Source organism: Spea bombifrons, chromosome 3 (genome assembly GCF_027358695.1).
Source record: "Spea bombifrons isolate aSpeBom1 chromosome 3, aSpeBom1.2.pri, whole genome shotgun sequence".
NCBI classification, from domain to species: Eukaryota; Metazoa; Chordata; class Amphibia; order Anura; family Pelobatidae; genus Spea; species Spea bombifrons.
The window spans coordinates 75,192,348-75,213,360 of NC_071089.1; the positions used below are offsets into that span (position 1 = coordinate 75,192,348).

A 21,013-nucleotide genomic window follows, 5' to 3' on the forward strand; every position below is an offset into this window, starting at 1 on the left:
GTGCTGGTCAGCAACCAGTGTTCTGGAAAATATGGCTGATATGGTCACCCTAACCAGGATCATTTTTCATTTATAGGTCTCAATGTTTCTTCTTGAAACATATAAACTTATGCACATTCATCATATAAAATCAAGTTTCCTCAACTTATAGCAAGCCAAGTGTACTAATACAGCTTAAAAAACATTAAATATTATTTTTGGTTTGTATAGCCATAAATATTTAGTTTTCTAGTGGTATTTCACAATATAATTTGACTATGTCTTCAAACATTTAAGTCCGTGTGGTCTAGAATGTCTCTGAAATGTCTGGTTTTTGAGGAATCTCATACTATTGAGGTCAGGTCCACACACTGGAACACTCTAGCAATGTATGAAGGTCATCAGTATGACAAACAATGTTACTGAAAACACTTTAATTAGGCTATACATCAGTTTTTAGGTTGCTCATTTCGTACAATTTCTCTGCTCCTGTAAATGGCATCAATATGTATTGCATTAACAGACAAAAGCAGGAGCTTGCTGAATTAAAGCTAAATTGACATATTTTTGTCTATTAATCTTTAAAAGCCTAAATTAACCTTGACAGCTCCTAAGTCGAAAGAAAAGGCTCGGGGAAACCAATGGATGTCCAAGTTCATTTTTAATCTGAAGAGCATAACGCAAGAGAAAAAATGATCAAGACTACGGATCGCATTATCCCGCGTTTCACTGAAATAAATGAAATATCAACATAACATTGATGTTCTTTTTTACAGCATCAAAGCTATGAGGCTAGGTACACAGATTTTATTCATATATAAGTCTGTTACTGTTACGCGCGCTGCCGCGGCTCCCTCTCCGGCTGCTAACGCCGGCTCGCCGGGCATCGGCAACCCCACCTCCGTCCCGCACGCGGGTTGCCGACGGGTTACACGCGCCGCCGCTGCACTCACCTTGGCCGCTGGGTCCCCCGACGTCGGCGGCTCCGCCTCCGGTGCTGCCGCGGTCACTCGGGGGGCTTGCGGTTTTTCTTCGTCGGGCGCGCGCACCCGCTCACGCTCCAGGCACGTCGCCGCGCGCACACGCCGGGAAACCATCTGGTGGTGGTTCCAGATATCGCACCTAATATCAATTTAGGGAGCGCGACATGCTCTACGGCGCGGCTGATGACGTGAGTGTTACCTTTCCTATTTAAACCCCATTCGTTTGCCTTGTCTTTGCCCGTTCTAACGTTCTCTAGCGTTGGGTGTGCTATAGTTCTCATTCTAGTTTGATCTGTGCCTTGTGTACCGACCTCTTGCCTGTTTAAACGACCACGATTCTTCTCTGCCTGCCTACGAACCCGGACCTGTTTACCGTTTTGCACCTGATCTACCTGCCCTGACCTCGGATTGTTTTTGACCTTGCTGCCTGCTGTTGCCCTCGACCTCGGACTGTGTTCTGGACTTTCTTTAGCTGTGCTTACCTGCATTGTTGGATCCCTCGTCTACCTGACCGTAACAGTTACCAACATGTCTTCAAATTATTGACAAATGTTTGTAGCAGAATATATGCTAACATGCTGTGATATAGGAAAAAGTTGGTTTTTTTCTTACATTCTGCTTTTTCCAATCATCGGCCCTTTTGCTATGTTAAAATTTTATTATGTGCATAATTAATTCCCTGTGATTCAACAAACCTGCATTTGTTCCTCAAATTTTGAATAATTAATTTGGTGTCTTATATATGTTGTCACATATTTTACTGATTCATTTTTAGAGTACTGGAGAAGAAAAACACAAGATTTTGTTTTCCAAGTTGATATTTGCAGCTTATTCTCAAAATTCCTGTTTAAACGACGTCATATACAAAGCGTTATTATTTTGAAAACATAGACAACTCACCTCGCAAGAATGCAACTTGGTCAGTAGAAAGCTACCAAAGATTCATACATCCTACCACATTAGGCACTATTATGCACATTTGCCAATTCAACTAATAACAATGTTTAATGTACAAAATAAGGGGAGTGGATGAAGAATATGGGAGACTAAGGCACCCCATTTTTACTTCCCATGTCATCCCCATGCTTTAAACCATTTATGTATTTAAAAGTTTCATATACCAACTTTCTCTCCATCTTTCCTCCAAGTTATGTATTTTGAAATACTTTAGTCTTCTCTGATACTTTATATACTGTAATTATTATAGTATTCATAGTAGCACTCTGGGAGATGTCCTGAATATACTTTATATTCATTTCCACAAATGCATATTTAGAAATGCTCTACCTACACCCTCAGAGCGAATGAGGTATTTTTACTGTGAAACACATACTTTGACACATGTATCATCACACTGTATTATGGATTACATTACTGGCTATAGAAACAATCAAGAGTTCCATAGGATAAATCCCACAATAAAATATTTCCATGAATAGGAACGTTTATAACACTGAAATGTGTTATGTTTCCTAGTAGATTAATTTTAAGTCATAATTTTGTGTGTATTTTAGAAATATTCCATGCATTTACTGTGCAATAGTCAATTGAATGTTATAGGCTATGATTCTTGGAGAGTGATTTCAAGTAATTAATATTGTACTATAACATGTATTCTCTGAACTGTAAGAACAATCAGATTCCCTTTCAACTCTTTTATTGTTTTATCTGCCATTCCAGTAGAATATCTGATTAGTGATTTTTGGTGATTGAAATGAGAGGATAAGGCTATATTTCTCAGATAAAATCAATTGTTAGCATAACTGCTTGATATAATAATTTACCAATTTGTGTCTATTCCCATCTCCACACCCCCCCCCCCTATAAAGTCAGCATGGTCATTTGCTCTCTTTTAGTATAAGCCATTTATAATTAGGCATAATAAGACCTGTCATGTGGTTTTCCTGTAGGCTCTTAACTATTGGGTCTGCACATAAATAGCATGTTAAGACCACATTCATGACCATGTTAGCTAGTGTAATTACTTAAAATGCAGCCTAGACAGAGCACGAGCCTAGTTCTAGGCACACTTTATTACTCAACTATTTTATGATTGTACATTTTTACCCCAATAAATGTATTTACAATTGGTTGCCTCACCCAACTATAGCTATTTTATGAAGTAATTTTTTACCTCAATAACTATGTTTACATATGACCATTCTCTATTGAGTGAATATGAGATAAACTTTGCTACTTTTGAACAGAAAGTAATCCCAAAAAAATACATAACATAATTCAAATAGATTATGGACCTGCATATTCTAAAATAACGATATTAGTAATATTAATATCAAAAGATTGTTTTTATTATTATTATTACAGTAATAGTGCATGCATTAGATGACTAATACTAAAATGCGATATTTTGTATGCCTCAGTTGTATCACATTGTAATTACTAATTATTTAACATTCAATATATCTTTTCGTTCAGCTAATAATTCAATATTAAATATGTACCTTATGATCAAATTATCATCGAAATGTGATATTATTCCCATTAATCCCCTACTTGCCATATTTGCTATATGCATACAGATTTGGGATTGGAAATACAAATGATCCTATTTTGTAATTTTTCAAAATGTATAAATGTAACATAAAACTTGTAATGTATAGCTGAAATTGATGAATATGTATATGTGTTTCATACAATGGGTAATGTACTGTGATATGCAGCATATGTGTGTGGATCTGATGTAAAACCAAATGAAGGGACATGTTCCTACTTATTCATATACAAATTCTTCAAAAAATATACTTTCTAGAGACTAACACTGGGTAAAGTTCAGTATAACCCAACATCAAATCGGCATCGACAAGCCAATATAGCATTCCTGACAACAAGCAACTTGAAGCTAACATTTCATTTAGGGCCTGTACTAGACTGAACTGCCCCAAATCTAAAAATGTCTATAGGCACCATCCTTTCTGCTGTATTCATATTCAGGTTATGAAATATCATAATGACCCAAACTAGTGCTGCAGCTAGCAAAACCTTAAGTGCGCAACTCGTAGGAAGAGGACCACCAAGACACACAACCTTATGTACAATGTCATAGTTCCCTTTAAATTATAATGACACAAAAAGGTATCTGGCACATTCATAGAAAAGCCCCTGTCAAGCATGTAGATGGGATACATGATTTATATATAGGCCCTGATATCATGATTACCATAGCTGGGAACTTTCCTAGGCAGGCCTTGTAGAGCTCTCACTTAGAGGTATCAGTTTTACAAGGGGGTCTGCCTAGTCACATACTAGAGCAGGACTAGCCACAGACAAGGGCAGAGCTAGCCCCAAACACCATTAAATGGGTTGGGACTGATAGGGGAATTAGCCGGAGAATGGGAGTGGCTAAACACTGCTTCCCTCCTCAGAAGAAAGAGAAGAGTGATCCAGGTCTCCAGGAACCCGGAAAGGAACCCTTCACCTGGAGACTCTGGGTCAGACCCAGAGAGTTGCTACATAGGATGATTACCAGAATAAAACCGTTAAGGAAAAACAGACAAAATATACTGATATGTATTGCTTTATAAATGACCACAAACATTTAAAGCAGCAAGAGGTGTAACTACTTTTAAAGTTTACAACATCTCTCCAAAATATTTGTTTTGTACAATGCAGTATAATCAATGACGCAGTGCCTTATTGATGCATCTCCCAAGCAAGCAGATAATTAAATATTACATTCAAAATTAAAATTTTGTTCTAAGTGATGTAGTTTATCTTGGAGTAATATTATTAGGTTATTATGTTTTCCTAAACACAGATGAATATACCTTATAAAGAAATACTACGAAGACCAACACCAGATTTCTAGCTAATATATAATAACAGTAACGCCGCGGTTCATCTAAAAAATAAAAAAGGGCATTATAAAATAACTAACATTACGTGGAGAGTTTTCCAAATTCTGAAAGAAAAGTTATGCAAGTTATATTAATAATAGCACATTTAACTACTAGACTTGGAAACCACAGATATTTGACACATATGCGAAGAAAATAAGGTAATAAATATTTAAACATCAAAATTGATATTGATCTGCGACTAACACTACCTGGACAGAGGGCAGTGTTATTGCAAACCCTTGTTTCTCTTAAGGGGCTGCTGCAGTGTGTCCCGTAAGGTGGTACACAAGTTCTGGTTCGCACCTGCGACCCTTGACCACAAGTAACTGAACATGTACTCCATTGGGACCACTCTTCAACACCAGATTCACCTGTATGCAAGACAACAAATAAAAATGAATACAGCCTTTAGAATCAGTACTCAGCTACATTAAACGTTTTACTCCGATGTTACAAAAATGAGGAGATGAAGTGTTAAAGGGGTTGAAGAGCGTCTTAAACAGAATATGTATCTTTTTTTTCCATCCAACACTGAAAGGGTTTAAATGCACTGAAGTCATGCTTGGTGTTATATGTTAAGGGGTTAAAATTTCTCAACACAACACATCTATTCCATTTGTTAGTTGATGGTGCACGGGAAAAATTAAAAAGTTATAACAAGCTAGTAACTTGGCAGTGATTGTAAATAATTAAATGCAAAAGCATTATAATGTATGTACTGTTAAAGGTAATCATCCAGTTCAGGCAGATAAGCATGAAGTTTTGTTATGTCATCCCAAGTGAGAAAAAAATGACATTGTGTATACCAAGTAAAGAACCGATTCATCTGGTAAAATTAACATAAATCATTTTTGGTTAAATATTAACGTATGGTGAAAGTTTTTTGCCCCTCGTGTTTTTTATAGGTATGTCTGTCACCAGAATCCATGTTAAATGGGTATATAATGGACTTGAGAAGTAACATGCTTTTCCAGCATTATAAAAATTACCCATATTATAGAATATAACCCATTAACACGAAAACCTGACATTTTATCCAGAAATTGCAACTAATGGTTAACTTAATATATATTATTCAATTTATTTAAAATATTTTAGGATTGACTTTTGAAAATCATTGAAAAGTTCATGATTTTGCAAGGTTGCTTATATAACTATATTTCCAAAAACGCAATTTTTCTTTTATCTTGAAATGTTATTGTTAAGTTTTTAGATCCCTTATTTTTATATCCTCATTTATTGTTGGCTTTCCATTTCTGAAAAGAAAAAGAAAAAATAAATAAATATATATATATATATCTATATATATATATATATATATATATATATATATATGTATATATATATATATATATATATATATAGATATATATATATAAAACACTTTCAAAAGATGGTCAGCACTCCAGGTCTTTAAATTGACAATTTCATTTTATTCAAAGTCAAGTCGACGTTTCAGTCATTGCTGACTTTCATCAGGACATACCATTTATTTCCAAAAGAAATATATATTTCTTTTGGACAAGCAAAATATTCAATATTAATTTGAGATCAATTCATACTACCTTGCTGGCTAATTATATAAATTAGCTGCATTAAAAGAAGAACAAAGGTTAATCTTAATATGAAGCTAGAACCTGATTTTAATCAACATTATGAAATGTGTCACTGTAATACAGTAATGACAATTTAGGAAGGTAACTTCTAGAAGGAAAATTAGTCATTAATTATGTAAATCAATTATTTTCCCATAGTTATATTTAGTTTATAAGCAAATAGCGTTTATGAAGAACCTGTGAAAATGTTGGTGTACTTTTTAAGTAGCCAATTTTACTATATAAAGACACACTGATGAAAGTGGTGGGCTATTTATGGAGGGATGGAGTGTACTTGCTCAGTGAGTTTGACCTGACTCTTCGAGGACACCATACTCTTTCACTCTATTGCCAGGTTACTCACTTCTAAAATGTGTGTGGATAGAGTCTGACATGTAAAATACACATTTCTGGCAGCATGTGTATACCTGAGGTAGATAATAATATTTGGACTTTGTGGCATTGTGTTGCATGTTAATTGATATAAAATAATCAGCCATTAGTTAAGTTATTGTCTGGATCGCATTACTTAGAAACTTGAGTTATTTAACTTAAAGTCATATGTTTCAATTTTTATATTGCTCAAATAAATATTGCAAGCACCACTAAATCCCTTTTGCAAACACAAATAATAAACACATACATACCCCTAACAAGTTTAGTGGACCAGCTTTATAGAGTAAGATTTAGCTTCTAAAAGCTTACGTGAATTTTGTCTTATTCTATGCACATTGGTCCTCTAACAGGTACAGTATTGAATATTTTTTGATACACACATTATATGTTTGTATTGTATAAAAAAATATAATTGTATCTGATGTTTTATTAAATTATGTGCATTTATATATTTATATATTTATACTAAATCTTTTGACTGTATATGGCTGCAAAACAAAGTCCGCAGCATTTGTTTTTGGAAGAGAAAGCTATTATCCACTATGTTGCAATGGCTGCAGTACTATAAATAAATATATTTGAAACCAAATGCCATGTAATATAGAAATTCCCATCTTGTAAATATCTGTTAAAAACTGGAAAATGTCAAAGAAGATCTTATGTAAAGATGCTTTACTTTTTTATATGGAATCTGCTATTTGGACCTACATTTTTTTTAGAACAAACAATCATAATAAACTAATTGTGTGAAATCATTTCTTACACAAAAAGCATTAATCAGCATGTAAATTGCTCACTGTTTCTGTTTATTATTTTAAATGAATCATACAATTTGCTTTTTAATATTTTATCACTCTAAATGCTGTTTCATTTTTGAAATCCATATCTAATTTATTTTAGTGAATTGCAATGGCAGTACAACTTGGAATGTGCAATGATTGTAATTCCTAAAAAAATAATAATACTTTGATTACTTTATAAAGTCATAAAGTATAACAGTTTAAAAAATATCCTTAAATGTAATAAAATACAATAATGTTGTGGCTTTAGTTGTAACTGGTACCAAAAAAACCTAATTTACTTGTAACCACCTTCTTTGATCCCCTATTGCTTCTATTATAAAAAGAGGCAAACAAAATAAAAATTGTATTGTGGTTTATCAGTAACAAAAGTTTTGTTAACCATGAACTGATGACAAAAACAAAAATCAAGGCTTTGGCCTTCTGTAACCATGTTAAACTGTTTTTTTTCTCTATATGTTTGGCTTCTATTTGAATATATAAGTTTCAATGTAAGACAATATGTGTTCAAATGAGTTTGAGTTTTATAATTGCAGTTTGTAATAACAAAAACAAACAGTATTTTAAGGGATTTCTATTATTATTAAAATCAATAATTTTAAATTCAAAGTAGCATTTATTAAAATAAATTGCATTTCAGAATTGAACAAGAAAATATTATATGACATGACTCTTTGGCAAGTAAATAAGCTTTACCATATCGGGGTATAGACACATCCAAAAAAGGATAGTAGTCAATGGGGTACAACTAGGGCTTGTTATTTGACCATTACAATATAACACATCCAATATATATTTTGTTTCATTATATTAATAGGTAACATATTGGAATCTGATTGTGGAGTATTTTTAATGTTGAGAATGTTGAGTATATTGTATGTGTTCATTACCCACTGGGTATTTTTAAACGTGAATGGTATTGTACTTGCCAATACATATTTATTTTTGGTTTCACACAATGTAGCATTTCCTTTCTTTTCTCACTTTATGACAAGCGGATCTACAGATTAACACATTGACTTGGATGTAGTGTCATAATTTAGGGTAAGAGTATTGACATGATTAAATATAATTTGTTATATTTGTAAAATAAGCATTTAGCCAAAAATACATGTCACGGTAGCCAATACATATATCTGGTTTGTTACCAACCCTCAAAGGCCAGACGCTTAATACATTTGCAATACACTATTTACTCAAGTGTCATGTGAAATCATATTTAATATATCTACAGACACATAAATCCTAACACAAGAAGGTTGGTTAAGCTAATGCTTTTATTAATAGATGCTGTTTGGCAAAGTTGTTTGTTCTATGTTTTCGTAAAGGTATGTGATATGTGACATTTTGTCATAAATGTAATCATTGACAGATTTATGGAAGTGCCTTGGGTGGTAGTGGTATTAAAATATGTTATTACATGATGTTATTTTCTCTCCCTAACTCACCATGCCCCTCTCAGACCCTACCCCTCCCCACTGTCACTATCTCTACCCCCCTCTAACCCTTACTCTCACTCTCTCTCACTCCGGCAGATGTCTCTGTGACATTAACCCCACCACACCACAATAATTCTGGATAGCAGATTGGAAGCTGTGGGTGCTCCCTTACAGTTCAACTGCAGATGGATGTCCTCCTACACAAGCACTGGTCATCAGCCACAGGGGAGCTCACAAAAAGTACTTTGGGCAGTATCAAAGGTGTTGCAGATGATGAGATGGGGCAGCAGACAAAGATGTCCCCAGGGTATTACAGGGGAGCAAAATTGACCCCTATACCACTTGTGTACAGGAATTTGGAAAGGGGGTGCAGTTCTATGAAGGGGATTAGCTTAGTTTAGTGTTGACTGTGTAGGTGTATAGATGGTGGAAACTAGAATGATTTGTGGGAAATTGTTCCATTATGGTAAAACGTTTTGACCAATCTAGCGTGCCCAACAATTCCTCACAAATTAAAAAATATTAACAGCACAACATTGGATAATTATTATTGATTGACTATTATACACTTTTATCACATAAGACTAAATTCTGACTGGTGAGTTATTTTTTCGAATCTTTAAGAACGTAAATCAGATCTCAAGAATTGTCTTACCATATGTCTTACGAACGTATAAAAAGTATGAAGACATAAATTATTCACTGCATCCCAACTCAACTACAAAGCATCTTATAGCTTATGGTTAAGAATTAGCACAAGTAATGAAAAGTGCTACCAATAGTAACATTTAGCAGTTTATTGAGTCATCCAAAGTAACCATTAAGCAATATATAGTTTCAAAATGTGGTATCAATAAAGTTAAGAAATACAATTACAGCTTAAATGTGCTAATTTCCTTAAACTAGCTACAAATTAGCTTAATAAAAATCATAATAGTTGAAATTCCACAAATTGCATTCATTTACTTACTGTGGCTCTATTGACACTAAAAGACCCAACAGCAGTACTAAAACAAGCTAATTATATAAGTTATTCCTTAATAAAAATAAACAGTACTTTAATATCACCATGTTTACAATTCTACATATATTTTCTGGTATGAGAAAAAAAATGGAGAAATAAAAATTTAAGAACAAAAAATAAAACAAGAAATATACAAAAAGTAAAAAAAAAAAAAGCATCATAATATACATTGTTTATTTAGGTAAATGATGGGTGGTTTAGTGTTATGTAGTGGAAAAATGCAGTTTTTAGTCAAGAGTGAAAAAAGAAGAAGAAATCACTTTGTGCAAGTGTTGTTTGATCAGTCGTGACAAAATGACAACTAAATGTGGCATTGTGTACGATGTATGTGCATTTATTTATTTTTTTTCTTTACAAGAAGACAAGGATGGTTAATGTCTGTTAATAGCACAAGCTTCAAGTATTTAACCCTTTCAGTGCCAGATTAGTAGTGGGGACAATTCGAACTAACTCATACTTTTTTTTTAAAGAAGACATTGCAATCCTATCAGACTGTACGGAAAAAAGTAAAACCAATGGTTCGTACGTAGCCGTTATTTAAAACAAATTAGTTTGTTCTGAAATTCACATTTGCAGCTTCATTTAGCACATTTAATAGCATGCTTTTAATTTTTTTTTTAAAGGGACCACAGCATGGAAGTGTTAGTTATCTAAATATGTAATGGATATGCCGCTTTAACTTGCAGCTACTTTATTTATGGAACGGTAACTGGTGAAAAAAATAATAATAAATGATTTTATCAGCTTAGAAAAAAACTTACAAATATGCAAAGGATTATGAAAGCATGCAGTGGTTTTGCTAGAATTAATAACAGCAAGTAGAAAAAATGTAACTAATGTATTACCAGTTTGTGCCATAAATTTAGCAGCGTCAGCTTGTTCCTGGGGGACCCTTTTCTCATGAACAGATCTTGGTCGCTGACTTTTAATTGTATGATCTCCAATCATTCCAAATTCTAAAGACAGAATAAAGGTTTATGAGAGCTTGTGTGTAGACATTTTTCAAAACGTTACAGCACTCATGTCTCATGCAATATGTACCTAAACAAACCTCTATTGGACTGACACAATTTGTAATGCAATTAACATTTGAATTCAAAAGCAGCAATCAACTGAAAGTGACTCCACAAATACAAATAACACAGAAATAAACAACATATTATTTGTAACATCTCAGCAATAAAGGCCAAATGATGTACTATGCAGAAATACTGTGAATTCCAAAATCCTGACTAATGTTATTCAACAATAGGGTAATACGCACGTGTTCTGCAGAATATGTAAATTAGAAATTAGCACTAGCAAGACTCTGCCAAATTATAGCGATGCTAGTTCGAAATAAATAAAAATTGGATTATTGGCCAATGAGATGACTCTTTCCAAACAAAATCTAACCGGGCATTTTTCACGAAATCGACTATCTATACGTTACGTCTCTGCTGTTAATTCTAAAAGCTCTGCTTGCAGCTGGAGGGTTTGTAAGATCCCTACTGACCCGTTTAAGGAAGGCGTAGACTGTATGCTAAGAATGAATGTTCTACTGCCATTTTCTTCTTCTATTAAGTGTAGTGTTTAACTAAATATAGCCACGCGTGTAATACAGGGGAGGATTGTTGTACCTTAGAAAAATAAAACAAAAGCCACAGGTTGCAATGCAAGAAGAGGCAAACTTGGAATCTATAGGCTGCAAATGCAAAGGTTTCATGCGGTAAAGGCAGAATGGAAATAGATTTAAAAAAAAACAAAAAACTTAAGACCTTTTGTATCTGAAAAAAAGAACTTTTGTGTACAAACGTATTAATAAATATTTCTTGAGGACAATTATCACTGCAGGGCTAATTGATAGCTTGTTAGTGTTAATACTACCATAGAATGAAAATAATTTACTAGTAATAAAAAACCCCGCAAATCGTGCATTTGTTATCTTTGCTGAAAATAACAGGCAATCAGCAATTAATTTTTATCATTTAAACTAGCAGTATACTTTTGGAGTAATGCATAAAAATAAACCATAAAAATGGAATTTAACGTTTTATATATTTAAAACATTTTAATGGATGGATGAAGAATTTATTATACGTGGAGTTTTAAGGAAATGTACCTAAAGGGATTTTGTGGACTTAAGTAAATGTTTGCAAGTAAGTAATAACACACTTTTTGCTTCGTCACAAACATGAGATATTGTACTGGCCATCATATATATATATATATATATATATATATATATATATATATATATATATATATAAATATATATGTGAACATTTTTATAACCTGACCAAAACTCTCCAAACTATCAGTACATGGTAGTCATGTCAACTTGCATTTAATACATATTGCCCTGATGAATGCAGTGGTTACTTTTCTATATTTACCTTGCTTGACCCCTCAGTTGTACTTGAGAGGTAATGGACTGTATTTTTATTAGTAATGCCCCCACATCTGACCTCTTTGTTTTATTCTCTCCTGATTTATGTTCAACTCTTCATCTGCTGTTCAAATGTCTTTTCATACTACAAATGGTATTGTTCTGTTAAAATGTTCTATTTTTGTAATGTACATGGCTTCAGTTAGATACTTTTTATAGTCTTTCAACTGTGTTGTACAATCATGGACTAAATATATTGACATTATTAAAATCTTAATGTGGCCTAAAATCTCAGTTATTGTGAACTAGCCTGCTATCACTCTTACTCTTTCAAGGGAGAGTTGGTAACTTTCTTCTTGGGAGTAATCCCAACGGCCTAATGCTCCAATAATAATAAGAACATACATTTCTATGTCCAGCCCTATTTTGTAGCCTTTTTTAGGTAATTTGTTTTGTTTACTGCACAATTCTACTCACTCTTTAACTTCTTCGATTTCATTAAGTGATAATTTATTCAACCATCTAACATTTTTTTGGGGTACACCACCAAAAATTAAATTTCATGACTTCTTGTCTCATATAATTACCTAAAGATGTATATATTTCAAATGGAGAGTAAGTATTAGAAACCCTTTGAATCCATTGAAAATACCTGGCTAAACAAAGAAAGCCGCTTCTATTCCCCAATCATACTTTCAGCCGTGTATTTTCCAAAATATATTTCAAAACAACAGTAGGGAAAAAAATCTCCAACTTACACAACAGGTGAGACCATGGTTGCAGATGGAGTTTCAAAGAGTTTTCTCAGTTCTCTCTTATCTTCACAGTTCTAATAGTCGGTACCACAAAATCTTACCTAAGTGTTATTTTTCATTCATCTATTACTCAATCTAGTATATGAGGGCTACAAGTGAAATCTAAGGATTTTCCATGATAAAATATATAACATTCAAGGCTGTAATTCTCATAGGCATGTGTTCAGAGAGCAACAGATTTTAGGGGCCATAGGAGAACATAGAACATGCTTTGATAATACTTGGATAATTGGTGTGAGATGCAGTCTTTGGCAAAAGAGAAGAAATCTGAAATTTATAAGCCAATATCTTCACAGAAGCCCAGAATGTCTAACACTATCTATAACACTAGCAGTAGTAACAGCACTTATCAAAAGATTTCTGCTCACTTCCAAGAAAATGACAATCAGATTAATTTGTTTAGTCACCGGGCACTGAAAGGGTTATTTTAATATCCCATAAGCGGAATGTGTATAATTTCATAGTTGGATCATCCATCAAGTGTGGCTTCATTATTTTTGAAACAGGTGTGCAGACAGTGTGTTATACAAGAGTACATAAAATATGACATTCTATAGTACTAGAGCAAGTACATTTAATGACAGTAAAAATGTGTCACTCTCATGGGTATTTAAAAGTACACACAACTTACCGGTACATTCAACCAGAAAGTCAAACCAATTAAAGTGTTAAGGGAAATAAATCACAGCTGTTCCTCAAAAGTTGTATCTGTAAAAGTCTGTGGGTAGAGATAATGCCAGAAAAATCTCACAGTTTGGTCCTACGCCAATTCGATTTAATCTAGCACATCAAAAATACTTTTTTTATTGCATGGTGGTAAAAGAACATAACATGAGAACACTGCATATCAGCTTTCCTCTCTATTTGCCTTCTTAAAATATTTAGCATATTGAGTATGTGCCAATCCCAACAAGGTAATAATTTCCATGATAATTTGTCTGTGGAAGAAATGAAGGCTTTAGAATAAAGATGACATTTTGTACGTTCTAAACATATCAAATATGTCTTAATGTGCATTTAGTATGTATGCCTTCCATCAATCTTCTCATTTTATTTTTTCTCCATTTTGAACATCTTGCTCAGCATCTACTCTGCACTGCTAAAGCAAGTCATAATGTATTTTCCATGATGTAATATCCTCTTTGAAGGTTCCTGTTATATAACTTGTACTGTACAAAGTCTTGTTGTATGTTTGCTAAGAAACTAATTTCCCCAAAGTGGTCATTTTTATTTCAGCAAATAAGCTGGAGTTTAAAGGGCTCATATGGCATTCTTGAGGGTAACTCACTACCTCTCATCATCTTACTGTGAATGTAATGTCTTTGAAACTCTGGAGCTTCTGTCAGTTTCAAAGTCAACTGAAATCATTGAAACCACTAAGGACTTCACTTGAAATGTATTAAAGCTGTTTGGCAACTTTTGCACCAAGCACTCTTACTCACACCACTCATGAGTTGCCATATTATCCCCTCTGTTTTTGTATTTATTCTTAACAAAAGGTTAGAAAAATGACTTTCACGGTATAATGTGTTTCTTTTTCATTATTAACTGAACTCATAATATTTCATTATTTCCTCATCACTATATAATGTAGGTTTTTAAAGGTTATAAGATAACAAATCAAAATATAATGTGCAATTGTTTAATGTCTATTACTGATCCCCATGTTCAATTATTTTGATCACAAAGCAATAAAACATAAATAGAAAACATTGTGAAGACATCACAGGCCAGTAGATCAACCTTGGCATTCCTTACTCGAAGGGCAAATACACTAGAGAACTGCCAGCTACCCATTTAGTAAATACATTTAAAAAAAATACATTGATGACAAAATAAAAAGACCTCAGTGATGTCACCATGACACCATAAGGGGAAGCATTCAGCTGTAAACAAAATGTAAAAAAAAGTCCTAAAATTAGTGCTGTCTCTTCTCAAAAATCCTAGCAAGTAAAGTGTTAAAATACTACCATTTGAAATATCTTGGGGTGTCTAGTTTTGAAAACTATATGGTTTGATGGGGGAAAATTGAAACGTACATCTTCAAAGATGCACCATATAGGGCATAGGCGCAGGATGACCAGATGTCAATATTCCAAGTTGAAAAATGCATACTTCCAAACTGTGGCCTGTTAGCTCCCAAACAACCCAACAAACCTATGCATGGGTGGTATCCTTGCATGCAGGAGATGTTGAGGAACACATATTAATGTATTGTTTGGGAGGGGCATATGCCAGGTGCTATAAAATATTATATAAATTACAATTTATGTGAAGAAAAAACTCCCCAAAAATTCTACCACACTCATTGGCAAAGACTAGTGGTAATATTAGTGCATGGAATGTGTTTAAAAAACCCCGGAAAACATTTTATTTTCCATTTTCCACTATATTATATATATATATATATATATATATATATATATATATATATATAGTAAGCCTTGTCTTGAAAAAATTAAATAATAATTTGTGTAGGTACAGTAAATGAGAAGAAAGTCGCACCAAACTTTGTTAACGCGTTAAAACTGCCTCACTCACAAATAGTACAAAATGTAGAGAGACAATCAAGTTTAAAACATGTCATTGTTCTTAAAGTTATATCAGAATCAGAAAGATAACTAAAAATGGACAATGGCACATCATTTTTAATACAAACGAAATTAAGAATTATTTATTTGTTGTATAAATCCCTCTGCACATTCTGCAACATACTGCAGAGAGGATTACAGAAGCCCTGGGAATTGCTCTTGGGTATGCTCCTCAGCCCCACCAGATGGCAGAAATCTGTGGAAAGTGTTACACAGCCAAGAATTATTCTGTGTTCCTGGCCTTGATCTGTCAGTTGTCAGTGGCCTGGGGACAAATTGCCACCCAGGCCAGACTGATTCTAATAATGCACCTGGACCACAAAAAGCAGCTGTAGAATTTAGAATTAATTATATGATAATAAAAAAAAAACTACTATACAAAATAGGAATATTTTAATGACATCAGTGTAAAAAACAGTGTACTGTGTCAAGATACGTATAGTCAGAAAGTACTGGATTTTATAGGAAAACAAGTGATATATATCCAAAACTATATAACATATAAAATGTTCATCATCTTTATCACTACATAATACAATACGTATGGAGTGTGAAAAATGGATCATACTAAACTGTTTAACCTTTTTTAATACCGACTACTTCTGACACTTTATTTAGTTTAGAATATCTAGGGGTATAGTGGGAAGCTCAATTTTTGTTGTTGTTTATTATTGTATTAAACCAAGACATCTATATACATAGCTTATCTTAAACAGAAAAACACCTGGTTTCCAATGGGAAAAAATATGTCCTGATATCTGACGCCCAAAAGGTTTAGAGAGACAGTTATGTATTTCATTCATAACCTTACAATATAGAATTTCTGTTATTTTGGTGAATAAAATCAAATGTGTGAATGATGAATAGGTTAATTAACCTCGTCTGCACTTATCAGATACATCACATTTATTTAAGAAGCTGACCGGAATACTATTGCACCAGTTTGTAAACTGCTTGCCATTTAAGCTTATATATATATATATTTTCATTTTTTGGGTCCCCCATCATATTTGTTGCATGCCTTGTTTTTCAGTGTTTGTTTCAGTCTGTCTCTCCCCTAATTTTTCAGTTTCAGTAGTTTTCATGCAATAACCAGTAAGCTCTGATGAGATTAAACATTTCATCTCACTGATTTAACTGCTTTGTGCAAGGTCAGCACAGACCTTTTTTTGCAAAAGAAACTTACAAATACCGGCTGCCCGTAATTCATAATGATATAAAGTGAAATTTTGTATCTTACTACTACCCATTCATAATTGTTTAGTGAATCAACCTCTATTGCTCGCGCTCTGTCATTGTCTTTCACCCCATTTATGACTCTATCTTTTTACTAGCCAGACAGCTTCTTGCTACATGTCTCCCAAAAGGAAGAAATCAGTGAGAGTTTACGCTATTTGCAGTCAGTTTTCAAATGAGTAAAAATGGAAAGAGGGCAGGTTCCCGCAGCTGCTATGATGTCATCAGACTGGAGCTAATTAGACTTTGTTTTAATTAAAGTAACACACGGAATGTGGTGCGGTAAATCTCAGTGAAACTGCCTCCAAACTTAGATAAAGGATTTTTGACCAATTGTATCAAGGGTGAGATTTCAAATCATGTTGGCAAAGATAACCTAAATAAACCAACCGTTCACATCAGCCATCCAACTCCACCACTAAGATGTCAAAAAACGAGATTTAATGTGTTATAAGTAAATTCTTTATCACATAATTAATGACATATACCATTATATATCACATAACCATGACATATATATATATATATATATATATATATATATATATATATATATATATATATATGATTTGTAGAAAGCCCCAAAACAGAAGCCACAACACTCTCTCACGCTTTTATTCTCATTCACTCTCTCAGGTTCTCTAAATGTTTCCCTACCTTCTCTGATGACCACTTCCACTTTAAAGTTCATCATTTTACAGTGAGAGATATTATTCAAAGGTGGAGCAAATTCAAGACCATTGGCAATATTCCCATGATTGGACATCCCAGCAAGGTCAGACTATGCAATGCTCAGAGAAGACGAGATCAAATATTTGGACATAATGCACAGCGCCATGTTTGGTGAAAACCAAATACAGCAAACACAGCATATCAGCAGAATATACAAACTGTCAAGTATGGTGGTGGAGGGGTGATGATTTAGGTTTTACAATGGCCAAGTCAAAGCCCAGTCAAACTCAATTAAAATACTGTGGCAGGATCATAACGGAGCTGTGCATAAACAGATACCCACAAGGCTAAATGAATTGAAGCAATGTTGTAAAGAAGAGTGGGCCAAAATTCCTCCACAACGATGTGAGAGACTGTTAAAATTATGCAGAAAATGACTACTTTAACAACTACTTCATACTACTTCAACTTATTGCTGCTAAAGATGGTTCTCCATGCTATTGAATCATAAGGTGTACTTTTCACACATGGCTTCTCCATTTTGGTTTTATTTTTCATACCTGCTAAGGAACAGATGATTGTTATGTTCTGATATGTAAAATCATGAAATAATGAGGGTGTACTTTTTCACATTAATATATATATATATCTATAGATATATATATATATATATCTATAGATATCTATCTATCTATCTATCTATCTATAGATAGATAGATAGATATCTATAGATATATATATATATATCTATATATAGATATATATATGTAACGGGTTCACCAAGAGAGCTGTAGTAACTCCCAGAGATCACCCACATGTATCCTCCTGTTGAAGACTTAACTGGGGCCAGACCCCAACCAGGTCTGCATCCAGTTCAGTCGGAGAGAACAGCTCCGTCGCTCCTAGAGTTGTGGATGCAGGGGGCTGGCAAGAGGCACCTGTCCCACTAACCAGTACTGGGGTGCACTTAGAGACTGAGGAGTTCGGGTCCCAGACGAGGACAACAGTCCCACTCGCCAGGGCAGGGAGACAGGGTCCATAATCTGTAGGTAGCAGGCTTGCTTTCAGTCCTCTAGGGGGCGCTCGTGTGTTCCATTCAATGCAAAATAAAACAAAGAGAAAATATATATAGTGTAGGAGTAAAACAATATGTTTTGCCCTGCGTGTCGCAGATTTCTCACTCACAATGTATTGATGGAGTTCAGTGCGTCATAGAAAGGGCCTTGAGGTCCATATGCCAGGATATAAACCGAGAAGACAAACCAGAAAAGGATCCAATAGTGTGTTATGTATATGGCACTAGATACGCAACAAGTGGAAATATACTTACACTTAAACGCCATACTGGAGAAGGGTCTAAATTTGGAAGTTTTGAATAAAAAAGAATATTCTTACTTAAAGGCAGAACATCCTAAAATCCCGGTGTTCTACTTCCTACCGAAGATACACAAGGACCTTAAAGAACCCCCTGGGAGACCTATAATCAGTGGTTTGGATTCTCTCACCTGCAATACGTCTGAATACGTAGATTATTTTTTACAAAAATATGTTCCCAACACTCCATCTTTCCTTAAAGATACTACACATTTACTAAACACTTTAAAAGACATACAGTGGTCCCCTGGGTGGCTATGGGCCACCATGGATGTCTCCTCACTCTACACGGTCATAGACCACACACAAGGAATTGAGGCTATTAACAACATACTTTCTAGGGATGGAGATATGGATCCCAGACAAAAATTATTTATCCTTGAATGCATAGAACACATCCTCAAATACAATTATTTTTGGTTTGAGGACACATTTTATTTACAATTATGCGGCACAGCAATGGGCACCAGGTTTGCACCCAGCTATGCTAATCTATTTGTAGCAGAATGGGAAGATCAATCGGTTTGGAATAACAATCCATACGGTGCAGACCTGGTGCTCTGGAGGAGATACATCGATGACATTCTAATTATCTGGAAAGGGACAGAAGATAGATTACAGGGATTCATAAAACATATAAATGACAATAATTACAATCTCAAATTCACTTCCAACATCCAGACCACCCAAATTGAATTTCTGGATGTAGAACTATTCATAGAAAATAACCAAATTTTATCTAGAAACTACACGAAGCCCACAGACAGAAATGGCTACATTCACTACACCAGTTGTCACCACCCACAGTGGTTGAACAACATCCCTAAGGGCCAATTCACACGAATTAGAAGGAACTGCTCAAAAGATGACGATTTCAGGAAAAAAGCAGATGAAATAACAAAAAAATTCATTGATAAAAAGTATCCCATAGAAACCTTAAAGAGCAGCCTATCACAAGTCCAGGGACTAAACAGAGAACACCTTCTTGACCCCAATAACAAGAAAACAGATCTGAAAAGAGATTATAGCTTTTCCTTCTTCACGAAATATAATACCCATGCCAACCAGATAAAAAGAATATTCAATAAACATTGGCATGTATTAAAAAATGACGAAATTTTGGGGACAGTCCTACCTGACAAGCCACAAATCATCTTTAGAAAAACAGGCTCCCTAAAAACCATGCTTGCTCCCAGTGTACTCTCTAAACCAAAGCCAAATATATCGTCATGTACGTTTTTAGGGGCCAAACCTAATGGCTTCCACAAATGCGGCCACTGTAAAATGTGTGGTCCATTACCCAGAAAGACTGAACACTTTACAGGACACATAACTGGTTTAACATACACTATCAAACATTTTATCAATTGTTCCACCAAAAATGTTATATACTTGCTCCAGTGCGGCTGTGGCCTGCAGTATGTGGGAATGACAACTAGACCCCTAAAGGAGAGAGCCTTAGAACATCTGGGCAACATCAGAAACAAAAATCTCAAACACAGTGTCCCAAGACACTGTAATGCTTGCCCTCTCTTTTCACAGGACACATTTAAAATCATAGGCATAGACTGGGTGCCCAAACATTGGAGGGGAGGCAACACAACGGAGAACCTCATTAAAAAGGAGACAGAATGGATATTTAAATTAAAAACTTTCAAAAGCGGGGGATTAAATATGGAGCTTGACATCTTAGCTCATATATAATATTTTTTTTTTTTTTTTTTTTTTTTTTTTTATATATACAATAATTCATATACAATAACCAGCTTCAAAGTCTTTTTTCCCTTCATGGATTCAGTTTATTTAATTCAATACACACATATAATCACATGATGCTCATTTATATATATCCATTTTAATTCATTCATTTATGTATTGGTACAT

The 21,013-nt window shown here is 34.2% G+C and overlaps 1 protein-coding gene across 1 annotated transcript in view; it reads right to left on the reverse strand.

The window, feature by feature from the left end:
- Positions 1–21,013, reverse strand: part of ADGRB3 (adhesion G protein-coupled receptor B3) — a 351,396-nt gene that overhangs the window by 199,655 nt on the left and 130,728 nt on the right. The window contains exons 3-4 of the mRNA XM_053458858.1: positions 10,919–11,029; positions 5,029–5,190 (exon numbers count right to left, since the gene is read on the reverse strand). Coding sequence (XP_053314833.1) covers positions 5,029–5,190; positions 10,919–11,029 — 273 coding nt within the window. The remainder of the gene's footprint in view (positions 1–5,028; positions 5,191–10,918; positions 11,030–21,013) is intronic.